This window comes from Halictus rubicundus, chromosome 11 (genome assembly GCF_050948215.1).
Source record: "Halictus rubicundus isolate RS-2024b chromosome 11, iyHalRubi1_principal, whole genome shotgun sequence".
NCBI classification, from domain to species: Eukaryota; Metazoa; Arthropoda; class Insecta; order Hymenoptera; family Halictidae; genus Halictus; species Halictus rubicundus.
In genome coordinates this window covers 11,869,884-11,895,613 of record NC_135159.1, presented here as the reverse complement: position 1 = coordinate 11,895,613, position 25,730 = coordinate 11,869,884, and the positions used below count along the sequence as shown (strand labels likewise).

The 25,730-nt window shown below is 38.8% G+C and overlaps 1 protein-coding gene across 3 annotated transcripts in view; it reads left to right on the top strand.

Moving 5' to 3' along the window:
• Window positions 1-25,730, top strand: part of Ca-alpha1t (Ca[2+]-channel protein alpha[[1]] subunit T) — a 127,218-nt gene extending 101,488 nt beyond the window's left edge. For 2 of the 3 annotated variants that reach the window (XM_076796654.1, XM_076796653.1), the window contains 19 exons: window positions 10,422-10,578; window positions 14,131-14,286; window positions 14,850-14,984; window positions 16,706-16,996; window positions 17,556-17,701; window positions 17,963-18,109; window positions 18,358-18,523; window positions 19,198-19,544; window positions 19,660-19,852; window positions 19,977-20,126; window positions 20,270-20,650; window positions 20,920-21,112; window positions 21,542-21,803; window positions 22,012-22,142; window positions 22,229-22,378; window positions 22,442-22,734; window positions 23,125-23,401; window positions 23,558-23,817; window positions 23,935-25,730. In XM_076796654.1, the coding sequence (XP_076652769.1) occupies window positions 10,422-10,578; window positions 14,131-14,286; window positions 14,850-14,984; window positions 16,706-16,996; window positions 17,556-17,701; window positions 17,963-18,109; window positions 18,358-18,523; window positions 19,198-19,544; window positions 19,660-19,852; window positions 19,977-20,126; window positions 20,270-20,650; window positions 20,920-21,112; window positions 21,542-21,803; window positions 22,012-22,142; window positions 22,229-22,378; window positions 22,442-22,734; window positions 23,125-23,401; window positions 23,558-23,817; window positions 23,935-24,759 (4,660 nt within the window). In that variant the 3' untranslated portion in view covers window positions 24,760-25,730. The remainder of the gene's footprint in view (window positions 1-10,421; window positions 10,579-14,130; window positions 14,287-14,849; window positions 14,985-16,705; window positions 16,997-17,555; window positions 17,702-17,962; window positions 18,110-18,357; window positions 18,524-19,197; window positions 19,545-19,659; window positions 19,853-19,976; window positions 20,127-20,269; window positions 20,651-20,919; window positions 21,113-21,541; window positions 21,804-22,011; window positions 22,143-22,228; window positions 22,379-22,441; window positions 22,735-23,124; window positions 23,402-23,557; window positions 23,818-23,934) is intronic. The other variant, XM_076796655.1, reaches the window with a different exon arrangement.

The window sequence follows — 25,730 nt, the reverse complement described above, 5'->3', positions numbered from 1 at the left end:
TTCGTAAATCGTTTCTCTATGCTTCTCATTTTTGAGCATCGCATGAAATATTGATTTTTCATCGTTTCTGTAATACTTTCATACCTGAAACGTTCGGAAGAGTCGATCTTTTGTTACCTACGAGAGAGTTTGCACTTTTCAACCACAAATACGTTCACACCTTTAGAATTAGAATTTTAAAACAATTTTTTTCATTGCTATTCCTTGTTCAAAATAATATTTTGTCGTCAAGTAGAATGCTGCTGATATGTCTGACCAAGGCGTACTGTTTCTACTTGTTGTAAAAGTGCACACACAACAATTATTGTAACTGCAATCATCACAATCACAGCAATCAGTAGCTGTGTAATTTATGCAAGATTTTTTTACATACCTAAGGAACTTTTTAGAAAATGGAAATATAAGAAGAACAATATAACAATATTAGAATGTTTAACCAGCCAAAACTGATGAACTCGAGCACATTATTTCAGAAGAAATAGTGTAATGTTAGTTTATAAGGAAAATAGAAATGTGAAATTTCTGTAAGCCATAATATTTATATACAGAGTGTATAAACTGGAAATCGGAACTTATTATACAAAACCAAATCGTATTTGTCTTAATTAATACTATATATGCATATAAAATATGAAATATTATATAATATATTTATCTTAACTAAAATCTCATTTATCTTAATCTCCAGCAGTTAAGGGGTTAAAAAACCGCCCTTTTGCTATCATTTTTCTTGAATGTAATGTCTTGTGTGCTTCCGTCGCCATTTTCCCCTCGGTTTCTTCTGGTCCCTTATTATTTTAGAATTATTCTTCGATTAAATTTTACTGGTTCGACAATAATAATTAATATTCTACAAAAACAATTATGTATTAAGACAAGGAGAACATTCTCTGCCTTTTTTTTAACCAAAATGGATGTTAAAAATTTCTAAGCAACAAGAGAATACGAAATGCAATTAAATAGAAAGAAATAATTAACATATAAATAATGCTATTTACACCTATCAAAACTACCTTTGAATGTAAAATTATTTATACCAATTTAAGTAAAGCATTTGCATAATAATAATTTCATTAGTGATAATATCGTAATTTCATATAAATAATGACAACATTATTATTTAACACAAAATTATAATAAAATCAGTGATATTTATACCTGTAAATACTATAAAACTATTTATACAAATTTAATTAAATCATTTAGGGAAAATATACTGTGATTAAAGTGGATATTTCCATTTTGTATTGATAGTGAAGCATAAATTATAACGCGCATACGCAAACCTGTTAAACACCCTGTATACCCTTTTGAAGTGTAGAGTAGCTCATTATGCGTCTACAAGGTCGATAATGTCTCCGCCATCAAGTAATGGCAAAAGAGGGACAACGCGATGGCACCTCTCAGACTAGCTGCGACAAAAATTTCGCATAATTTACAGAAAATTTCCATTAAGCCCGGAAGCAATAAATGGCGGACAGCGCTGCGAGTGTTTCTAGACATGCCGTCGCCACTGAAAAGTATGCTAATAACTCTTCAAATATATTCATTCATTATCAATTCACTAAAACTACCCCAACCAATCTAAATTATTTATTACATGTATTTTATTTTGCAATTGTTGAAATTACGGAGGGAAATAATTAAATAAATTCTTTTATTCAAGCACATAAAAAGAAAATAGCAATAAATTCAAACGAGCCATTTTTTTGTAAAGCCGCTCAGCCTTAGTGTTAATTTCATTGGTTCAATAAATTCAATTTTAGATCACAAAAATAAAATCGACCTGTACCATTGTTCTGTGATATTTAAATCTGTAAATTTGTCTGTAAATATGAAATTTTATGTCTGTATTTTTTCCAAGTGGAAAAGGGTAGTTTCTGATTTTTAGCTAAAATATAAAATATTTTTATAACGTCTAGAGCGCCGAAAGGGCATAAAATTTATACGAATAAAGGTTTTTCGATATCTTTTGTGGTTTCGGATTTACGAGCACATAAATAAAAAGGCGGCTCGGATAAAAGGGGCGGTTTCCACCCTTAAACTAAAAAGGAGCAGCGAAACCAAGAGCCTCGAAATTCTTACGTCAGCCTAATAAACATTCATGCAGAGCTGTAGAAAAAAATTTCGCATAACAAACGTTGCTCGTTCCATGTAATCTCATTTTTATAAAATAAAATATGCATTTTTCATGAAATTAAAGAAAACGGTTCGATAATATCGTATTCGAGCGGACATTGATGAGAAATCGATCGTAAATGTCATTTTCCAAATTCATTTTCCTTTTGACTGATTTGAATGATTCCGTGCGCAAAAGTGATTAACTCTTCCCGTAATTGCAGTCGTGTCACGGACAATTAAATTCTCTATAAAGTATTAAAGGGATTTTCGAAACAAATGGGCAGATTGTAAAAAGGGAAGCTGGTAAGGCGGCAGTTCTTTGAACTCGTAGACGCTGACTGAGTTATTCATTATCTTTCCATTTCTTTCAGAAGGAATTCGTACCGGCGTTACATTTGTTCTCGCTGACAATGAAACGTTTAAAACAGTCTCCCATTAATAACTTCTCCCTCTCTCTTTCTCTCTCACTCTCTCTCTCTCTCTCTCTAGCTTTGAGATGTAGAGAAAATTTCTTCTGTCAGAAACTGGATCAGTTTCTGGAAGAAAAGTAAGTCGACATCCTTTTGCATAACATAATGTTCCATTAGCAATTTCATGGATATGTAGGAAATATTGTTTACTAAAATCTAGTCCCATAATTTTTCAAAAACAATTTAAAACGAAACATTCTACACATAAATATGTAAATAAATGTATTAAAATTAAATATATAAAGTTAATATATTAAAACTAAATATATAAATTGAATAGCTTACAATTAAATATATGAATTCAACATATTACGTCCTAAAAATTGAAATTTAATATATTCTTTTTTTAAAAATGTAAACTTAACAGGAAAACTATATTAAAAAAAAAAGTTTAAATCCAACTGTTATAAATTACTAATAGTTACATTGATATTGAAAATATGTGGGTAGCATATATTGTACCTTTTCTGTAGAATCAGTAAAGTTTAACCTAAAAAATGTCAGTATAATAACATACAATTCAATGTTTCAATTTTTCAACCCCTACTTCTTCCAATTCTAAAAGACCTTTAGAAATCGCGCGGAAAATGTGTTGAATGTAGATCGCTGAATGAAAAAGATCTTACATCACACTTTTTTAAACTATATTTCTACCTCTTAACCCTCGTTCAGTCCCACAAACATTCAAAATTTTAAAAATCGGAAACATATTTCGATTAAACTTCACCTTGGCAAGCCAGAAATTTTTAACTTTTTTCTATAGAATCCTGTACACCTTGACGCGAAAATGCCAAAAATCGGAGTTTTAAGTCGAGGAATTCGCTGGTCCAAAAGTTATGCGCGTTTAAAGTCGAGTGATTTTAAGCGAGGTCGCTCTCCGCCCCCAACGACCTAATTCCAACCAGCTTGGACTATACCTCCTCTCTCTGATATCCCGTATATGAGTCTCTACACTTTAATTACTGTTCGATGACAGCTCGTCCCGAACAAAGTGTAATCGGTCAATTTTGAGCACGCATAACTTTTGAACCAGTGAATTCCTCGCCTTGAAACTTCGATTTCTGGCATTTTCTCGTCAAGGTGTACAGGACTGTATAGAAAAAAGTTAAAAATTTCTGGGTTGCCAAGGCGAAGTTCACCCGTTTATTCGACAGTGCGAGGATTAAGAAACTAAATCACACGTTTCTACTATTCCACTTTCCTGCCAATTGAGACAAACCTTTTTCGACTTGATTCGAGAAAACTGTGATATAAGTTCTTAGATGGAGGCTTATATCGCGAGAAACTGCATTGAAGCTTCGTTTCGTTACGGGCCTGTTGTTGTGCTGTTACTCTCGGAATCTGCAAGTGGTCGTTGCATTTTTGATTTTTCGCTTGCCGCTGCTGCATCAACAATTTATCTCTGATGGATCACAATATTATTATTCTGGATCGAACATATATATTATCGTTATCGTTGTTACTATTGTTGTTGTTGTTGTTCTTGTTGTTCTTGTTGCTCAGAATTTTCTACACTGGCATTCGATTTGTCGCATCAACAAGTAGATAGGAGAAACACTTAACTATTTTTTCCGATGTTCTCGATGCATTTTTTTTATTTTAGTCTTGATCGCTTCATTTTCAGTGGGACATAGGCTCGAGCCGTGCATGGTGATTGTCCTTTTTCCGATATACATATATATATATATTGGTGTTCTAATTGTTCTTAATTATTTATAACGCTTCTGCATGCTGACATGTCTCCCTGAGTGTTCGTTGTTGCTTCTCATTTCAATATGCACACGAATTCTTACAATATTTACATTCGATCATACGTACTTCCGTTACACTGTAAAAAACGGCACTGAAATTTACCTAAAGCTCGGGATTCAGTATATACTAACAGATCCACGTTTTTACATACATACATTGTATAATTTGTGACTCTGTTTGTGGATCTGTTAATAATTAATTGATTCGTTAGCGCTGGTGTCAGGGACCTCTGACCTAAACGCCATGATTTTTGGTAAAACCTGTCGTTTTGGATTTAAATAATAATTGTGATTTATGGTTTTTATTCAATCAATATATACAATTGTGATACAATTTGTGACGTCAGAAAGATTTGATTTTTGTTAAAAGTTATTTGAATAACATGAAAAGGAAAGCTTGAACTTTTTGTTTAATAATAAACGTTCAAGGGTTTTAGTAAATCAAAGTCTGGTTTTATTAAATTAGTGAAAAAAGAGCTTTCGGTGTTAATATAAACCATAATAGTGGTTTATGATTTTTAAAATTAAGAATATATATGATAGAGTGTAAATTAGTAGACATTTTATGCATTCATATAAAATATGGGATAGTAAAATTCAAGACAGTAAAAAAATTAGATAAATTTAATAAAAATTTGGACATTCTTAAACAATAATTTTTACTCAATTTTTGCCATAAATGCAAAAATCGGCAACCTAACGAGAACCGAAGCTGAGCTGCAGATCGGCAAATCTACCGAACCGACGCACGAGGGTTAAAACTACGTGCATTATCACTCGGAAATTTAATTAAAGCGTCGGTTTAATTAAAAGAGTCGTTCCGAATTCGGGTAAAAACGTTCGATTATGGCTCCGATCGCTCCAATTAAATCGCACAATCGGAATCCGATACCGAAAACTGGCAGAGGTCCCTGTTCGCCGAAATCAAACCTAATAACGTATACGATCCATAAATAACAGACAATAAAAATGATTTCCGACGATAATACGATTCCCGCGCGCGAAACAGCACTGCGAACGTTAATTTCTCGGGCTACGCCATGAATTTTTAACAGTGTAGCACATACGGTGCGTATCGGCGATCATGGTGCAATGCGGAATCGCATGATTCCACGCGACAAAACGTGTCGGTATTATTGAATAAAATATTCTCGTTCCAGATCCCATTTTCGAATTGATTAAACTTGATTGTTTGTCGAAATCACGCTTATTTCGATGCACAAAAATTTCTCAGATACGCAAATCACTACTTAAAAAGTAAATGGTACCTTTGGACCCACCGAGGTTACAATTTAATTTTTTTTTAATTATTTTCCCATGAAACCTTGACTAAAATGTTCGCGACATTTTCCCGATTAAAATGAGTCCAAACACGATACAATTCGTAGCATGTTTGCTCGTTTAATCCACGATATAGTAGAACCTTGATCGTTCGAACTAATCAGTTCGGATAGCAGAGGTTCCACTAAATCGCGGATTTCCCAGCTAAATACGATCAAAACCATATCGTGCTTGGTATCGTTTTAATCGGAAAAATGTCCCGCGTATACTGGTAAAAGTTTCATAAAAATATAATTGGGAATAACAAAGTTCTGTCGACTTTTATAGTTGAAGGTTTCCCTTTTTCCCGCATAAAACGACTTTGTGCCGACGATTCGACCCGTATCATTCAATCAGTAATTGGCCAGTGTGCTCGACAAACACCCGAGTCCGACTTCCCGTGAAAATCGAAAAATCCACGAACAAACGGTTTTTTTATTGTTATCTTTTCGCATTGAATCGATTCCGTCTCGATTGCAGGATCATCGTCGTTGCGCTCCGTGTACTCTGTATCTCGACCCTTCCGTGTCATTTATTCAGCACCTTCGGTGTCATTAATGTGAACGATTTTCTACACACATCCGTATATCTCCTCTGAGCTGTTTGGTCTTCACTGTCGTGTCTCTTTGCCATCTTTTTCTCTACAGTCTTTCCGAGAGCTCGTATCACTGTCTCGATCGACGCGCACCAACATACCGACACCGAAAAGAGAGATAAAAGAAAATTGAACTCGCGCGGGTAAACCGGGGCAAATCGCGTTCAAATCACTCCGCGAACAGCGTCAAATAGAATGAACAAACAGACCGCGACAGATAAACAAAAAGTAGAATACAAAAGCCGCGGCTAGTTATCTGTTTTGATACAACCGTCTCCCACACGTAATTGCGTACGATTTTTTACGTACTTTAATTATCTATTATATTATTATTATTATTATTGTTATTATTATTATTATTATTATTACTATTTTATTATTATTATTATGCGTACTAGTCACTGTAGATAGACACCTTTGATTTCTCCCGACATCTTTACCTTAGGTATTCGATTCCAGGTAGAGATTTTCTTAGAGGCATAATATAAGATAACGTGAACATTACAGATACCGCTATTACCGATAGATAGTGAGTACTTGTGCAACCAGTCGCTGAAAGTTCCTTCAAGATTCTTTTTCTTTTTACAGTTTTAGACATTGTGCAGCTGATCCTCGTGTATCTGAACCGATAGAGAAAAATCTAGACATTTTTTAAACTGTACAATCACTTTTCATTTAAATATATTCGCTGCAAGGTACATTGATCATGTGAAAAATAATAGTTGATAGAAAATGTCCAATTGCCCCAGAAGCAGTGACATTTTCATTTTTCAAAAAATATCTGCGTAAATATACGAAAGTTTTGTAGCCTTCGAATGGTTAAATAATTTCAAATCGTTACGATCGGAATCTTTTATTGGGAAATAAGAAAAGTGTGAATCGAAGAAATTCGAACAGAACACGTTTCACTGATTGAACGTTCAAATAATCAGTTCAGATACGGGAGGCTCCACTGTACACACGCTTCGCTGTTTCGTTTCAGTTTCCCATTTTGAATTTCGTTTTCCGATTGAACGTTGCCAACGTGACATTCTGCAACGACTGGTACTCTTTGCTGCACTTCTCTGATTTTTCTAGATAGGAACAAGGTCCACTTTCAATGGAGGACCACCGCGTGTACATGCTTTCTGTTCAGTCATTTTCCTGGAGCCCGAGACGTCAAGCATCGCATTCTGAAATGATTGCAACAATGTGAAACGAAAAATTTATTTCATAAATGAATTGAATATTTATTTGATAAATGAATTACAAATTTATTTCATAAATGAATTACTAATTTATTTGATAAATGAATTACTAATTTATTTAATAAATCAGTTAAACGTTTATGTCATAAATAATTAAAAAATGTATTTAATAAATAATTAAAAAATTTGTTTAATAAATAAATTTATTCGTTATTACTTGTAGAACGTTACACACGTTTCCGTACGGAACATGATGTTGAAACTTTTTCTGTCGAAAGGACAGTGCACGTGCATACTTAATTTCAGGAACTTCAAAATTATTTTGTGTTCGTTGTAAAACATATTTTTTCGAAATGGAACGGAGATTGTTAAAGCTAGTTTTTGGCGATGTTTGACACAGCGGCCACTGTAAAAGGAAATATTGACGAGCGAGAGACGCGGATAATTGTTCGGGATACTTTAATCGTAGAGATTTTCTAGTCGCCTTGATCGGAGCTACTCGCGTTGGAAATATTGATTTTTTAACGAACACTCGGTGGTAACAGCCCTTCAGTAATTATAATTATAGCACCGTGCCGTGTCGTACCGTTTCTTACAGTTACACCACAGCTTATGTAACATTCGCTTGATAACAACATTACGAGTATATCTTATACACGACCGCCTATTTGTTTCTTGTCTGAATACGAGACACATATGTATTTGTATAAGTGGAACAGACACGCCGATCTTGCAGAATGTGACTGTACAAGCTTCGAGTGACAGTTGTTCTCGCTGTCAACCCGACCCACCTGCTTAATTGCTGCCAAAGAAGTGTCTTCCCCCCAATTTTTACTGATATTTATTAACAAATCATCTACGTTGACTGATAACAGTTCGATTGAACAATTGGTCAGATGATTCTTCATTATTTGCATATGAATAAAAATTTATAGAGAATTTTGGTTCGCAGACTGCGCCATGTTGGTTTCTTTAATAAATATATTTTCCACAGATTTCATAAATGATTGTCTTCCACACCGATTGAGAACAATTGGATTCAATAATTGGGCAGGATGATAATGATTCTTGTTTTTCCATTAACAATTTTTAAGTAAAGAATCATTTTCCTTTGAACAACCACAATTATTAAAAATTCTATCTCCATCAAACAGGACACGATGTTATATAAAATGTATATCAGTTTGAATCGAATAAATCTAGTGAATCCATACAAAATGGCGACACCGGTTGCCATTAAAACCTCGTAAGGACGACCGCGAATCGCGGAGTCAACAACTTAGTAAAATCGAATCTAATCGACCTCCATTAGCGAAATAACAAATCGAGTCTTGCCCGCCGATGCAAGCACACCGGTCGTCCTTTAAACAGGATTTGATTCTCAACTGTATTCATCCGTGAGGAATAACCATTTCCAAGCGGATGAATAATATCGTGATTACTGAACGGGGACACACAATTCCAGCTCGGAATTACCGTTTAAAGTATTCAAATCCGTGTTCGGGCCGACATCGGAGCCGTTACGTAACCGAAACGCACGTTTTCGTATCACCGGTGACATAAATCTAAGTCTTATGACCCGTTTTTGACTGGATCATGCGAATAAATACGCAACAAAACGTGTTCACCACGAAACAATCAGTGATGGAAGAGACCCGTGGCTAATGGACCAGAGACCCGGAGATGTCCTTGCTTTTCAAAAATTCATAATGATTCTAGATTCTCAAATTTTAGTGATAAACAATAATTGTTTAATAATAAATAATTTGGCAATAAATATTGATTAGTATAATCGTAAAATGGAATGTTGTTGCCACCTATACAATCGTTGGCAGTGTGCTCTAACGAGAATCACGAAGTTACTATACTTCGGTTGGAGTGAACGTTACACAACCAGCGAAACAATCGATTTATCGCGATCAAAGTTCGGTGGCAGAATTGTTTCACGAAAGGGCGATGTTAATTGGCTACCAGCACCGTGCAATTTAACGCCATTGGATTATTTTCTTCGGGATTACGCGAGAAGGAAAGTGCACGCTCGCAGTACTTAATCCAATAACAGGCTCAAAAACGGGAGTCGGAATTTATTTTTCGTTCTGCGAGCTTGACATTCTCTAGATTAACGTATTTGTACTAGTTCTTTATGCTTGTTTCTTTTTAAGACGAGACACAAAATATATCACAACCATTCGTGGTTTCTGTATCTTCTTTTTTCTGCTAACTCAATGACAAATCTTGATTGTTCATAATAATTTCTTTGTGTACCCATTACCATCACATTTGCGGCATTTTTCCGATTAAAATGAGTCCAAACACGACACAATTCGGATTACATTTATCTCGACAATACAATGCTCAATAGCACCTCGATTATCCGAACCGATGATATTCGAACTCTCCATTTTCCAATCCAAACAGTCACGTCTAAAGCGACTCGCTGTCAAAATCAGTAAAGATTTTGTACCCAGATAACTGTTCCATTACGTGCTCCACTGACCAGTTCGGATAATCGAGGTTCCACTAAATCGTGGATTAAACGGGCAAATCAAATCCAAACTGTACCGTGTCGGGTATCGTTTTACTCGGAGAAATGTAACGAACAAGCTGGCGAAAGTTTCGCAAAGAAATAATCGAGTACAAAAGAGTTACATCAGAAAATGGTCGACGCAAATTACAGTTACATCAGAAATGGCACTTCAGTCGCGTTAGAGAGATTAGTAGGAACTGGAGCTCGCGGGAGCAGCACAATCCTACTTGATTCGACCGATCAAGATCCTAACGATGCTCGCAAGGACATCTCCATCTCTCGCAGCCGGCTGCGTAATTGGCCTAATGAAAACGAGCTTGCCGCGGGGGAAGACGCTTCGAGTGGCACGTGTGGTATCGGTTCTCTCTCCCCGGTCCCCTAATCCCAAAAAAAAAACCGCCGATCTGAGTCGCGGTGATACTTTAGGCCAGCGGATTGTCTCGGTTGCAGCATCCTAGGGATGTACCTGTTCGGCGGTAAGTTTTGCATGTGGGCGGACCGGAGTCGGCCCTGCACCTGTGCCGAGGTGGTCTCGCGGCACCCAATGTGTCGCTGTGATCGCAAACATTTCAACGACATCGTCTGGGCACTTGTCACGGTCTTTCAGGTACCACTGTTCCTCCCTCTTACAGCCAAAAAAAAAAAAAATATTTAATAATAATGAAACTTCAAAAGAAAAACTATATTCTCAATGAATCAATAGTATATGCACTAAGTAATCATGAGCACCAAGGTATTTTCTCTTCTTTCACTGTATCTCCGTATTCTATGTCTATTATCTGTGCTTGTATATCTACGCCTATGCATCTGTATTTCTGTATTTCTATATTCTACATCTATTACTGTGCACTCTATGTCTACATTTCTACGTCTATGTATCTGTATCTTCGTGTCTCCATGTCTCCGCCCTTCTGTGTCTCTGTATCTGTATGTATCTACGTCTCTCTGTATTTATACTTCTCGGCTCCTGGATCATTTTCCGGGTTTTATACAGATACGTGTGTGTACAGGCTGTTCCTTGTGATGCTACTTGTGATACTACTTTTTTTACAGTTTGCAGATTTTTAATAAAGATATTGCAGGAAGAACTTATTTTTATTTCAATGTATCTGGGCGGATTATTTAATTCAAGTCCATTTTTCAAGTTATTTTTAGTTGTAAAATAATATATTCTTATTTGAATATTTTTTGGTAGATTGCCAAGTACAAAGTAGATGAATTTTTTAGATATTTTTAGTAGTGAAATAATATATTCTTATTTGGATATTTTTTGGTAGAGTCTTAAGGAGATTAAAATATAAGTACAATGTGCAAAACCATATTACATACAGATTAAAATCAGGATTTTATTACAGCGAACGGAAATATCCTTAAAAGTATTAGAATATTTTATAATAAGATAGTAAAATTAAATATTTTTCTACTTTCTTTAATATTCGTTACATGTAATTTAACATTCAACGTTGAGTGTAAGAGTGTTCTACTATTATTATTATTTTTCGAACGAGTTGTCGCAAATCCTGGAAAAATCGCTTGCAAAGAGCATCACAAGCGAGCAGCCTGTATGAATTTTGCATTTGCATCGATACTTGTGTCTCTGTCTACGATTTCACATGTTCAGCGAATAAGGAGTGTGTTTGCGTTACCCATTTTCCTGCAGTAATGTTAAATGAAACGGAAGGAACGCCGCGGTAAAATGTTCTGGTTGCATAAATCATCCGGGAGGTTGTAACAACCGATTCTTTTTCCGCAAGTGTTCCCTGTTATTACTTTCTGCACAGGGTGTCCTACCATTAAACTGCATAAAACAGTACCAGAATGCATCACGAAGAAAGCTTTTACATTGCTTAAAAATTTACCGTAGCTTAAAAGCTGTATTAAAAATATTAATCGTAGGGACAGCTGTGGAAACATTTGCTCCACTTTCGTTCCCAAAACTGTGTCATTCTCGAATTGTATAGCTAATTAATAATAACTATTAACTAAAAATTACTGTATAGAAAAATAGCTTGGAACTTAGTTGAAGTGATGACAAGAAGTAATGTTACAAATTACAATTTAACAAATATACAGTTCTTCTTATGTTGTCCTGCCATTTTAGATCATTTTGCTTCGTCTGAAAGTTTGAACCGTGGCGGGAAAATGCACAAAATGGAACCTGAAAGATGGAGTCAAAAGAATTGGTCATTTTCTCACGAATTTGTCAACGAGATTAATTAAAGTTGAAGAAATAAGTCAAAATAATATCGCGAAATTGATAGTAGAAAATACTTGATTGTTTAGGTATCTCTTAAATACAGGCAATATGCATATAGGGTGACTCATTTGAATCCAATCGATTCACTAGGATATTTTTCAAACTGTTGAGGAAGCGAACAAATAATTTCAGACAAAAATTGAAAACTTCGTAGAGCACATAATTGCTCAAGTATTTTTTCCATAGGTCAAATGGAAGCTTGAAGGACGTTTGAAGGTCCACTTTGTTATTTCGAAGGAAATTATACGTTTTTCAACATACATGCGGGGTGGTATTATTTGTGAAAATAATGTATTGAAGTATTTACATTCAATTGGTTCAATAGATACGTATTTTAAGTGCAAAATACTATCTCCCGAGCGAATGATTTTCAGCCATAAGCGACTTAGCACTTTTTAAAAAGAAAATACACAATTCTATGTAAAATTAGAGCAATCGTGTTTCAAAAGTCTTTCACACTTCCACCTAGGAAAGTTAAATTATGAAAACAGTGATTACACGTGAAATAATTGTTGCCGTCTGGCTGTTCAACATTATCCGGAAAATGGGTCACGCAAGTACTGTAAAATCTGAGGAAATTGCAAACGATACTCGAATATATTTTTCTGCTTCTTCGCTCTTTCCTATCTCAATTTATTTTCTCTGCGATTTCTCTCTTCTCCTCTTTCTCTACTTTCTCTCTCTCTCTCTTTCTCTTTCTCTTCCTCTTTCTCTCTCTCTCTCTCTCACTTTCTCTGTCTCTATCCATAGCATTTATCTCACACTCATTCACTCACGCTCTACATACGGCTTTTTGAGCGCCACGACAGATAATAATCAACGTGCTGACGAGTTTCTCTCTCTCTTTCGCCCCCCACCCCCCTCGACGTTTTCTTGCACGGATTTTTGCCAGTTGCCAAGAAAACGGTTCGTTTAACACAGCCCCCCCCCCCGTTGTCAATCGACAATGCAAATCGATCTCACGGGTCACAGACGCGTGTCTCGCCGTTTTTTCTCTTCAGCCCAACCTCGATTATCCGAACGACAAACAGCACAAATCTAGCAGAAAATACTGTCGCGCAAACATTGCAATTTTTTATTGCACAAATCAATAAAAAATTCAATCAAACGTCTCCCACTACACGAACTCTCGTGTTTACCCGTTCAGTTCGGATAATCGAGGCTGTATTCAAATAACTGCATCCCGTTTGTCGCGTGTCGAGCTGCGACCCTCATGCAAGGTGAAACTAAAAGTTCAAACAAAAAATTTCTTTAGAAAATATTTCGAAAAATTGCTCCACAAATTATTGGAACAACAAGGAGCGTATGAAGATCGCAGTTCGGTCACGTTTGTTGCTATGGTATGAACAATTGCGGCCGAAGAACAATGAGTTCGCAAAAATTTGTATTGTTCGTTTGGAGATTAACGCTTTCGTTGTGCAGAGAGAAATTCGCGGTGAGATTGGTGCAAGTATGAAGTATGAAAAAAGAAAAAGAAAGGGAAATCAGAGTATGAAGTACGAGGCGACACTGATCGGCACGGTTTCGTTCCTAACTATTGTTTCTCAAAATACATAAATACGAAATTATGTACAGTGATTTCTCTATATATGTCGCCAAGACCTATATGATAAATGTCGCGGAATTATCCCCACTACCGCGAGGTATGTGAGGAGCCGCGGAGCTCGGGTATGTCTCCTGTACGATACAAGACGCTGACTAGAACCGTGTTGGTGACATATATCGAGAATTCACTGTAACTTTTTCTTGTGGAATTAGTGTCTCGTTTCGAGATCGTTTTTGGGAATTAGGATGATCTCTGCCTATCGTTCGTCTCGTGAAGTTCATTCCGACGAGGATGCTCGTTCGTTGGCAGTTATGTTTACAGCGGCTTCTTTTCTTTTTGTTCGCTCTGACGTGTAGATCCTGACGCAAGAAGATTGGAACGTTGTGCTCTTCAACGGCATGCAGAAGACCTCCCATTGGGCAGCGCTATACTTCGTCGCGTTGATGACCTTCGGAAACTACGTCCTCTTCAACCTCTTGGTCGCCATTCTTGTCGAGGGCTTCTCCTCGGAGGTATGATCATTCCTAACCTCTTCTATTTAAACACCCAGTTATTTGGATGTGAAACACCATAACCGACCCTAAACTCTACAATTTATATTTAAGAATTAGTTATTTCATTTACGGTGGAATTTTTGGTTAAACAATTTTTATATTAGTCGGTAAATATTGTACGTGGCGATCATAATACTGTAGTATAGAATTTCAGTGCAATTTCACTTTGGAAATGCAGTAAGGAGCCATCAGTATAAGAAAAATCGACGCCGGCGTATTGGTCCGACAACACTTTTTCAGTAATAACTTGTTTGTCGTTAATGATTTTTGCATGGACCTTTGGCCAACATGTCCGCGACACTTTTCCGATTAAAACGATACCAAACACGATACAGTTTGGATCATGGTTGCCCGTTTAATCCACGATTTAGTCGAACCTCTATTATCCGAACTCGCCGGAGGAATACATTTTTTTAAATATCGACGAAACCTAAGTGTTTAGTGGAACGAACTTTCTGCCTAGCAATGAATCGGTTTACTTGGTAGTGGTGTATAGCATCGTGTTATACTTTTTTTCGCAGAGAAATGAGAGGAGAGAACGAGAGCAGAGAGAAATGGCGCGGCTCGCCGCGAAAGAAGCTGGAATGGGAAGCGACGATGGTTCCTCGAGAATATCGAGATCGCATTCGATCACCGACAGCGATACCTATACTCAGGTGAAAGGATTTATTATTTTTACGTAATTATGTGGGCTTTAACACTACAAAATATTTGTTAGATTTTTCTCTTCGTCCCTTTGGCTTCAACGATGGCCGGCCATCTTTTCGCAAAAGATTCTATCGAATTGTTTTAACGTTCTTTTAGAAGCACCATATATCAACCAGTTTTATGTGGCCGACGTAACGTTGACGTAAAATCAATAGTGCGTTAGAAATTAATTAATTTCATGGATAAATAAAAGCTCCGAACTTCTTGCACCAACTTCTTTCCACAATTTATTTAAAATCCCGATAACGTGTTTCAAGAGACTTGCAAAAATGAAGTTTGAACAAAGGTCGAAAAAAATATAAATCAATAATATCATTAATATCATTAATATTATTAATGAATAATTTTTATAAATTAATATAAAAATTGCTCGAAACAGTATTTGGATATTTCTCAAATGTTTGCGAAATGCCTGTATTTGAACTGTTATAACTCCGCAAAAAATGAACGTGGAACAACGAGCCTAGGCTCATTTTAAAGCTTGGTGCTTCCTCTTTCGCCGTGTATTTATTTTTAATCGTCAAAATGAAAATTAACAAGACGGGAATTGAAAACCCCCGGCACTGTTTCGCTCGCATTTTGAACAAGTGCACAGCAAGAACAAATAGTTGCGAATGCGTGCAAAATGAATTTTCGCGTTCACCTGTAGCCACGGGCCAGTCGGATTTCGCTTAATTACGCTATCCGGTGCAATCGCGCATTTTGTTCGAACCGCTCTAGGCTCGAAATGAGACAAATACAACGACTTGTTGCGAATTGTGGACGTTCAAGGCCACTTTGCCAATTAATGCGTTGTGTACAACGAGCGGATTGCTCTTATGCTTGTTACTCGACGGTACTGTACAATCAGGCTGAATGCAAACTGTACGGTGCTGATGCGTGCGAATCGCGAATAGCCAGCCGCTTTTATTTTATTTTTAGCTGTCTGCGCATTTTTGCTCGATGCGCTTTAACCAAGTCTTTTGAACTTTTCAATTCTCGCGTCGAATGCTTCTTTTTTTCCATTCTTTCGGATTTTATTGTACTGCGGAATCCGTGCATTTGCGACAAAATTGATGTACGGGACATTTATGTAAAACGGGTTAAAAGGGGAATTAAAAAGTAGCAAAATGTCATATCCAATTTATTTTATCAATTATCAATTTATTTTACTTTCATATTTATTTTATTAATTATTTTTGTAATTATACGGCGCCTGTGTGTTGTTAATGTTTCTAAAAATTTTTATTTTACACGAAAAGTATTATTATTATTAAGGTTGGAAATAATCATTTAATTCAAAAATATTTAACATCAATTTTCTAAGTTACAAATACAAAGGAGCATTTAAGGATCATTAAGGATTTTCCAATGTTCAAATTTCTCCCTAGAGATTATTATTATTTTTATAACGAAACCACCAGATGAATTTAAGAATTTAATTATTTACACTTTTCCGCATAGTTCAGAGAAGAAATTAATTTCTATACAGCTTCTGTTTCTTGCGATTATTTTGCATAAAGATCCACATTTTAATTATAACAATTTTCCTACACACGTGTCCCGAGAGAAGGAGTAATATTTTAGAAAATGAGAAGGCAATTATAAGCAATTATAAAATTTTTCTGGAGGAAAGAATTAATATATTTTGTGCTCAAATAATTAGTATTGTTTTATTTTGGAAATGCAGGATCGGAAGAACTCGTGGCAAAGCTGCGAGGAGCTGCGCAAGTACAAAGACAACAGCAGCAGGGAAAAACAGAACACGGTGTGGAGGCATCAGATGGACGAGCCGAAATGCAACATTCAGAAGGAGAACAAGATGTTGGGCGGTGCAGGACAACCACCGATAATTACACACACGGCGGCCACCCCACAGGACTCGCCTAACACCACCCTAGACGTCGGATACAGGGACTTGAACTGCCAGGCTGTTTATCCAACCGCGGCACTGTCGATCGAATCTATCGATCGTTCAGGCGTACGTACGACATCTCGTTATACAGTGCTGTACACTGCTAGATCAAACTGTATGCTACTCCGAAAATTATCGATGTAAACGTTCAACATTGCTTTCACATTAAAACCCTTAATCAGGGTTGGCAATATTTTATTTGAAATAGGACAACAAATAATCTTTTCCAATGCTTTATTTTTATTTGACAATTTATTTGACTCGACTGAATTCAATTTCAACTATTTTCAAATAGTTTTTTCATTTTTGAAACAAGGTTTAACAAAGTTTTCATATAAATTACTAGACTGCGGATTGTATGCATTTATGGCAAAAATGGGTAAGCACAATTTAAAGCAGTGGACATATTAAAAAGATTCAAGGGCATTAGTGTGTTGGTTTTAGCTTAATGAAATAATTAAAAGACGAAAGAAATTTTTATTTCGCTCCTGGGTCTTGCAATCAATGCAAATATTTTTTATTTTGCATAACGATCCGCAGTCTATAAATTACACAGGAATTCATATTGTATGTAAAAAATATGGCCATGTAATTGTCAATATTAATGAAAGTGGTCCGATTGCAGAGTCAATGTAGCATTCCTTCGGGATTGTTAAAATTACCGGACGTTTCTAACAAAATACCAACCAAGAACCTCATCGCCGGACAATTTCCTCGACGAATAAGCCTTGTCACTGCTACGGTCAACCCGAGGGAACCATCCAGTTCGAGGTAAACGCTAATGTACATTAAAAAAGGAGTACACACCAATATGGCGGCGCCCTTATCTGTAAAAACGCTGAAAATCTCACATATTTGCGCACGCATAACATTTGAACTACTGATCTCCTAGGATTGAAACTTGGATTTTCGGAATCTTCTCGCCAAAATCGACAATATTACATGAAAAAGAGTTAAAAATTTCTGATTTCCTGAAGTGAAGTTCCGCCGAGAAGACGTTGTACTTTAAGAATATTGTTGCACTGTTTACAGTCCGCCAAGGATACAGAGAGGTTACTCGTGGAAATTGTCTCGTCCTTCTCTAAGAAGGAAGCATTGGTCGCAAAGCGAAGATGAACCTCTTGGAAGAGCCACTGTTTTAAACAACGGTCGGAGCACTTTGCTCGGCTCGAATTCTACGTGAGCTCTCGATAAACAATTTATCATTCGGAAGTTTACCTTGCTGATCGATTTCGATGGCCTCGAAAAATTCCGCATTATTCATTGAAATTATTTCGAAATTAAATATTTCCACATGAATTTGTTTCAAATAAACATTTTGTAATATTTTACGGCCATCGAAATCGATCAGGAAGGCAAACTGATTTTCTTTTCCATTACATTGTCAACTCTGCGTCATTGTAAGAATTGTTTAATGATATTTGCAGCTTCAATGGCGGATATTTGCACGGTTCCATAAGGAACGACACGCAATGCGACACGCCGAATAATCGTACGGCCGTCCTAACAAGCAATAATCGTAGCCTCAGCCCTAATAATTCGATTTGCAGTCGTAGCTCCTCCATACGACGTTACACGGCGACTCCTAATCAGGTCAGTGGACCAGACATGCGACGAACTTTCATTTTACAATACAACAATAAAGCTGCATAAGCATTCACAGCGCTACGCGGGCAAATCAATATGCGGCGACTCGTATAATTGATCAGACACCAATTCGACGTGACGCGAAGAAAATGTTGAAGAAACAAAGCGAAATTACTCGTTAATTATTAGTGGGCTGCGGATTTTATGCATTCATGACAAAAATTAGTAGGTGTAGTTTAGAACAGTGACAACATTGGAAGAATTTAAAGATTCTGTCATATTATTTTCAATCTATTCAACATAATCAAAAAGAAATTCTATTTTTATTTCACCCCAGTTTGTTCCAATTCAAGAAGTTGTTACTTTGCATAAAGATCCGCAGTCTAATTATTAGGTTCAAGGCTAATGAAGGTCAACACCTTTTTACTCGAAATTCGCAATTCTTCCATATTTTGGTGTAAAAAATATAGTATTTCATTTAAAAAAACAAAGTTGACCTACAAATCTCCCAAACGCTTTCACCAAAAAGAAAAAAATAAATAAATACACTGCGTAATGTACCCGTTCAAACCGTCCAACTTTTGTATATTGATTCGTCGTTGATTGTCGTTGATTGTATTGTAAAGGTGTTTGATTAATTGTAAGTTTGCATAACATTTGTGGACGATTATGTTGAGAAGATGCGCTGGATCGACGACCTGTCGCGAAGAACGTCGCTGCGCGGATACGAGAACGTTCAATCGCCGACGAGAAAGACATTGCCCCTGGACGAGGTGCATGTGCAATGTGCAACGGCGCGTACAATCAATAATTTGTCAATGGAGACTGGTCCACTGCCCAGAATCAAGCAACTTCCCGATCAAGATGATGACAATCCGCGCACTGACGAACAGTCGCCCCCCTTAAACGGCCACGGAAGCGCCAGCAGCATCGAGAGGATCAAGAAGATCTTCATGTTCTTCGAACCTAAAGGTTGCCTTAAAGAACGCGACGATTATTCGCTCTATCTCTTCCCGCCGAACAACAGGTAATCGCAAACATCGTATTTTAACGTCTTCCGCAAGGTTACACGTCCTTTCTAAATTTTTTTAATAAATATTCTCCTAAAAATTGATTTCCAATCAATGTTGTTTAAACTGCAGGTTTCGAGTTTTCTGTCGAGAGTTGGTTGATCAGAAATGGTTCGACAACGTGGTCCTCTTCTTCATCGGTCTGAATTGTATCACCTTGGCGATGGAACGGCCAAACATACCGCCTGACAGTGGGGAAAGGCTTTTTTTATCAACAGCGAACTACATTTTTACTGGGGTGTTCGCCATCGAAATGTTCATCAAGGTATTACTCTGCAAACGTTGCTTCTCCATGAGAAAATATATGTAACAACAATAATATAAATATATATGTGAAATAACAGATCTAACGTTCATACAGATAATTATAAACGATACTGTTGTCATAGGTCGTTGCATCCAGCATGCTGTACGGCTCGGACGCTTACTTCACTTCTGGCTGGAACATCATGGACGGAGTCCTCGTGGTCATCTCCATCATCGATTTATCAATGTCCCTACTTTCGTCTAGTAGTCCAAGAATATTTGGAATATTGAGGGTAGGTACGCCTACTCGCGGAAACTATCTTTTCTTATCTGTTCGAAATACTAAAAGATAGAGAAGATGAAGAAAAAGAAATTTTAATCTGTCCTCTGCGTCTTGCAATCGCAGTCTATTGACAACTGAATTATTTGTTTGCAGGTTTTTAGACTTTTAAGGTCACTGAGGCCGTTACGCGTTATTAACCGAGCTCCTGGTTTGAAACTGGTTGTTCAGACATTGTTGTCCTCTTTACGACCTATCGGCAACATCGTTTTGATATGCTGTACTTTTTTCGTAATCTTCGGTATCTTGGGCGTGCAGCTCTTCAAGGGTGCCTTTTATTATTGCGATGGGCCTGACATTAAAAACGTGCGCAATAAGACCGACTGCGAGGCCGACAAACGGAACGTTTGGCTGAATAGGAAATATAATTTCGACGACCTCGGCAAAGCTTTGATGTCGTTGTTTGTCCTATCGTCGCGGGACGGATGGGTGAACATCATGTACACCGGCCTCGATGCTGTTGGCGTTGATCAACAGGTATAAGCCAGTCCACATATTTTCCTTTCATTTATCAATTCCACCGGTGTTCCTATCTCCTCCGCACGTTGCCTAAATAAACTTTGCATTAAACGATAGCAGACCCGAGGGAACGCTACTGCTGTTTTTAGATTTATTCTTTCAATTATAAACATTTCAGGAATTGTAAGTGCAAAGATTAAAATAAACTCATTGGATCACCTGTTGCAATCTGAATTTTCATTTCAAGATACTTTCACTTATTCCGTTTTTATTCGTTTTTGTTGCAGCCAATTGAGAACTATTCAGAATGGCGTCTGCTGTACTTCATAGCGTTCATCCTGCTCGTCGGTTTCTTCGTGCTCAATATGTTCGTTGGGGTTGTGGTGGAGAACTTTCACAGGTGTCGTGAAGAACAGGAGAAGGAAGAACGTGTGCGAAGAGCTGCAAAACGGGCCCTGCAAATGGAAAAGAAACGGCGAAGTAAGAACAAACCTGAATTATTGATTTCTATATAGATTTTTACAAACCTGATTATTTACTGTTGTATCAAAAAGCTTCTCAGACCCAAGTTATGCATGCAACAGTGGAAAAAATCTTTCTTCAAAGCCACTTTTTAACGAGATTTCAAGGTCATCGATATTTTTTTGTACGGAACCCTGCATATTTTCTTCTGTATTCTTGTAGAGCATAGAAAGACGAATCCAACGACTACCATGACCGTACCATTACGATCATTCAATCTCGAGATATTCGTGTCTGAAAGCGTTAAACATCTCACCTTTCAGACACAAATATCTCGAGATCAAATGATCGTAATGGTATGGTCATGGTAGTCGTTGGATTCGTCCTTTCATGCTCTACAAGAATATCGAAGGAAATAATATAATAAATAATTTTGTTGTTTTTCAGAGATGCACGAGCCACCTTACTACACGAACTACTCGAAGTCCAGGCTGTTCGTACACAACGTTGTCACCTCTAAGTATTTCGACCTAGCAATCGCTGCGGTAATCGGCCTGAACGTTGTCACGATGGCGATGGAGTTCTACATGATGCCGAAGGCTCTGACTTACGCCCTGAAAATATTCAATTATTTCTTCACCGCAGTTTTCATCCTCGAATCCTTCATGAAACTCCTTGCTTTGGGTCTGCACTTGTACTTGAAAGACAAGTACGTGATATTTCATTCCAACCACAATTCATAAAACGCAATCCACTGTACTTCACTAATTATAGCTAAATTGTAATTCTTTACTTGCAAAAATTGAATGTTACGTCAACAGTGTTGAACATCTCTAATTACAGGACGTAATATTACGTCACATAAGATATCGATTAAAACCAATAGAATGAATAAACGAATAAATATTAAATTACAGATGGAATCAATTAGACATTGGTATAGTGATACTCTCAGTGGTTGGCATAGTCCTCGAGGAAGTTGAGTCGAAAATCATTCCGATTAATCCGACGATCATTCGGGTGATGCGAGTTCTACGAATCGCCAGGGGTAAGTCAGCAAAAATTCGAGAATAATTCAGGTATGACAAAAATAATTTGCAAGTGTTCTCATGAATGCGTTTTCTTTTTCTGCAGTTCTGAAGTTGCTGAAAATGGCGAAGGGAATACGAGCCCTTTTAGATACTGTGATGCAAGCGTTACCGCAGGTCGGAAACTTGGGACTACTATTTTTTCTGCTCTTCTTCATATTCGCAGCACTTGGCGTGGAACTCTTCGGCCGGTTAGGTGAGTGGCGCGTGTTATTTGCAGAACAATGTTTTAGATATTAAAAAATTCTGATTGTTACAGAATGCAATGACGACATGCCATGTCAAGGACTCGGTGAGCACGCCCACTTCAGCAACTTCGGTATGGCGTTCTTGACGCTCTTTCGGGTGGCCACGGGTGACAATTGGAACGGTATCATGAAGGACACGCTAAGAGACGACTGCGACGAGGCAGCTGATTGCGTGAAGAACTGTTGCGTGAGCACTATCATCGCGCCGATTTTTTTTGTAATTTTCGTATTGATGGCACAATTCGTTCTCGTGAACGTCGTCGTCGCGGTGCTGATGAAACACCTCGAGGAGAGTCACAAACAGGTACGAAGCACAGTAACGTCCCCATATATGTGAAAACTTCGAAACCAAAATGTCGCTATTTGTGTCAGAACTTTGTTGTGATCAATCATTTCTTCATGAAACTTTTACTGACACATTCGTCGCATTTTTCTGATTAAAACGAGCCCAAACACGACACTGTTACGATTATATTTACTCGTTCGATCCGCGATTTAGCAGAACCTCGCTTATCCGAACTGTTCAGTAGAACGCGAATTAAACAAGTAAATACGGTTGAAATTGTATCGTGTTTGGGCTCATTTTAATCGGAAAAATGTCGCAAATACGTTGGTAACAGTTTCGAAACTCCAACTTTCCTTTTCATGTCCACCTTCTCGTTTGGTCGCTGGTTAATTTTCAATTTTTCGGTAGATGGAGGACGAACTGGACATGGAAACGCAGCTGGAGAGAGAGCTGGCTGCTGAACAAGAGGAACTGCTGGAAGTGGAAGAGGAAGATGACGAGGATGACAGTCCAAGAAGAGAGAGGGATGGCGACGACGGCGTTGGGGAGGATGACGACGTCAGAGAACGCGAGTCCATTCTGGTGACGAATGATAAGATTCCTATCAGCAGACCTGGCCTCGCCAAAGTCCGTTCCTTGCCTGCGAACTTTATTTATAATCCACCGCGAGAGAGGAGCGGAGACGGTACGTTCATTGTTCAGAATGAATTCGTTCGGAATAGGCACCCTACATTTGAAAATCAGAACAAGGAGGTTACGCGTAAAAATTGAAACATAAACAAAGGATCTTGACAGGGCTGGATACGAAGTGACTAAAACATTGAAAACAATAACATTCCAGATGGATCAGTGTCCGTGTCGCTGTCGCGTCGCAGCTCGTATCATCGTCCCAATTCAAGGCCGTCCAAGTTCAAGTCAAAGCGCCGACAAACGTTCCATTCGGGGCACCACCAGAGGAGGTCCCTACTGCCGATGCACTTCGAAGTCGCCGAAGTTTTCGAGAAGCCTGTCAGCAATCTGAGCGTGCCTCGAATCATCTCGCAACACAGTTACGGACCAGCTGCACGCGACGCTGGTCAGCCGCAGCGTCAACGGTTACAGGTACACTCCATCAAAACACGATCTTGCATCCCAGCAGGGATAAAACTATTTCGAATCGCCTAAACTCCCGGTCAAGCGACGCTCCAATTGTAACTAGTTCTAATCATTGAATTCCAGGCGACCAGCGACGCGCAAGACAACAAGTCCCTGCTAAGCGTGACCCGGCCATCGGCAACGAGTTCATCGTCCCCGGTGACGCCGGCCGGCTCGGTGACAGCACTGTCGTGCCCGAAGCCAGCCAGCGAGCGTTACCTTCTGCCAACGGCGACCGTTTACCCGTCCAAGGCGACGTTGACCCGCAGACCGTCTAGCGACTTGCAGACCCAACAGTCCGACGTGAACGCAAGCTCGGGGACCGGCAGCAGCAACGAGCAGATCTCGAAGATCACCGTCGGCAAGCCGGAAACGGACGGGACGAGGACGAAGGAGGAGGCCCGTGCGTCTGCTCCACCCGCGGACGACTTCGACGTGCAGTCAATCATAAACGAAAGGAGACCGTCCAAGCTGAAGGCCGGAGGCTCGACGGCGGTGCTGGCTAGCGTCCCCGATCAGTATAGCTCCGCGATTCGAGCCGGTAGCTACGGACGAATTTACGTCGCCGAGGAGACCGGCAACGTCAGCGACAGCGTGATCGGCAGCGGAAGCGGAAGCGGAAGCGGAAGCGGAAGCGGAAGCGTCAGCAGAAGCGGCAGCGCTGTCGTCTACATGCCGGACAGCGTCTGTCAGAGCATCGGCACCGACGTCAGGATCTACGTCGACGACACCGACTCGACGAGCAGCAACGGACTCCGTCGGCGTCGTCAGAGCGACGAGACACCGGACGTCTCGTCGGTGAGCCCGGCGCAGGAGAACGTCGACGAACCTGACGACACCAACGAGGCCAACGAGGTCAGGCCCGAGGAGAGACCGTCCTCCGACGACGGGCCCGTCGATCCTTCTTAATCAGGACGAACCGGGCCCAAGTTCGAAACCGGTTTTCAAGGCTGGACGCGGTGCCCGCGGCGATGCACCCCGGTCAGCTAACCCACCTGGGGGTCTTCAGGGTCTGGACGGGCTGTCGTTGTTCGGACCAGGCTGCTCCCGGGCCTCCGAGAAAGACTGTAGTGCATGACAATATAGTCGTTAATATTCTAGTCACTTCGTCGCCGTGAACTTGCCAAAAATCAACCAGAAAATGGAACCGGGGAAAATGGTAAAGAAGAAAGAAGGATAGGATCCAGGGTGGGGATTGGAAGCGTGAGGAGGACGAATAACGAGAGGGATGACGGAAGAGTACCTATGACAATCTATTATTGCCAGCGGAACTGGTTTTACGTTCCGGACAACACAAACAAATAAACAAATAAGAAGATGACGAAGAGGAGAAGAAACGAAAACGATACACGAGAGAGACACGTCGCGGTGAAGACGATCCGTTTAGGAATTGGGTAGGACGACGAACGACGCAGACCTTCTTCTCGCGCCGGACAAACCAATTAGAGGAGTTCCGTAGCCGTTAGGGTAGATTATTTTAACCGTCGACGTCTGCGCCGACGAACATCGCAATTAATCGGACCACACTTTCTCGCCTTTTCCTTTTTCTCCAGCTCGTCGGGAAATAGAAAAGATCGTTCGGAATGAGAGAGAGAGAGAGAGAGAGAGAGAGAGAGAGAGAGAGAGGACGTGAACGATCAGAGATAGAGAGAGAGACAAGCGTTCGACATAGCGAAGAGGAAACGGAAGATTTCTCTCTCTCTCTCTCTCTCTCTCTCTCTCTTTCTCTCACTTTCTGTGTCGTCGAAGAGAACGATGCCGAGGCAAAAATGAAAACAGGAAGAAAAGAAAAAAAAAAAAATAATGAAAGAAAGAAACGGGGAACGGTTGTTACCGAAGTGCCAGATTACAAAACAAATCTAGTTAAACAAAGAGAAAAA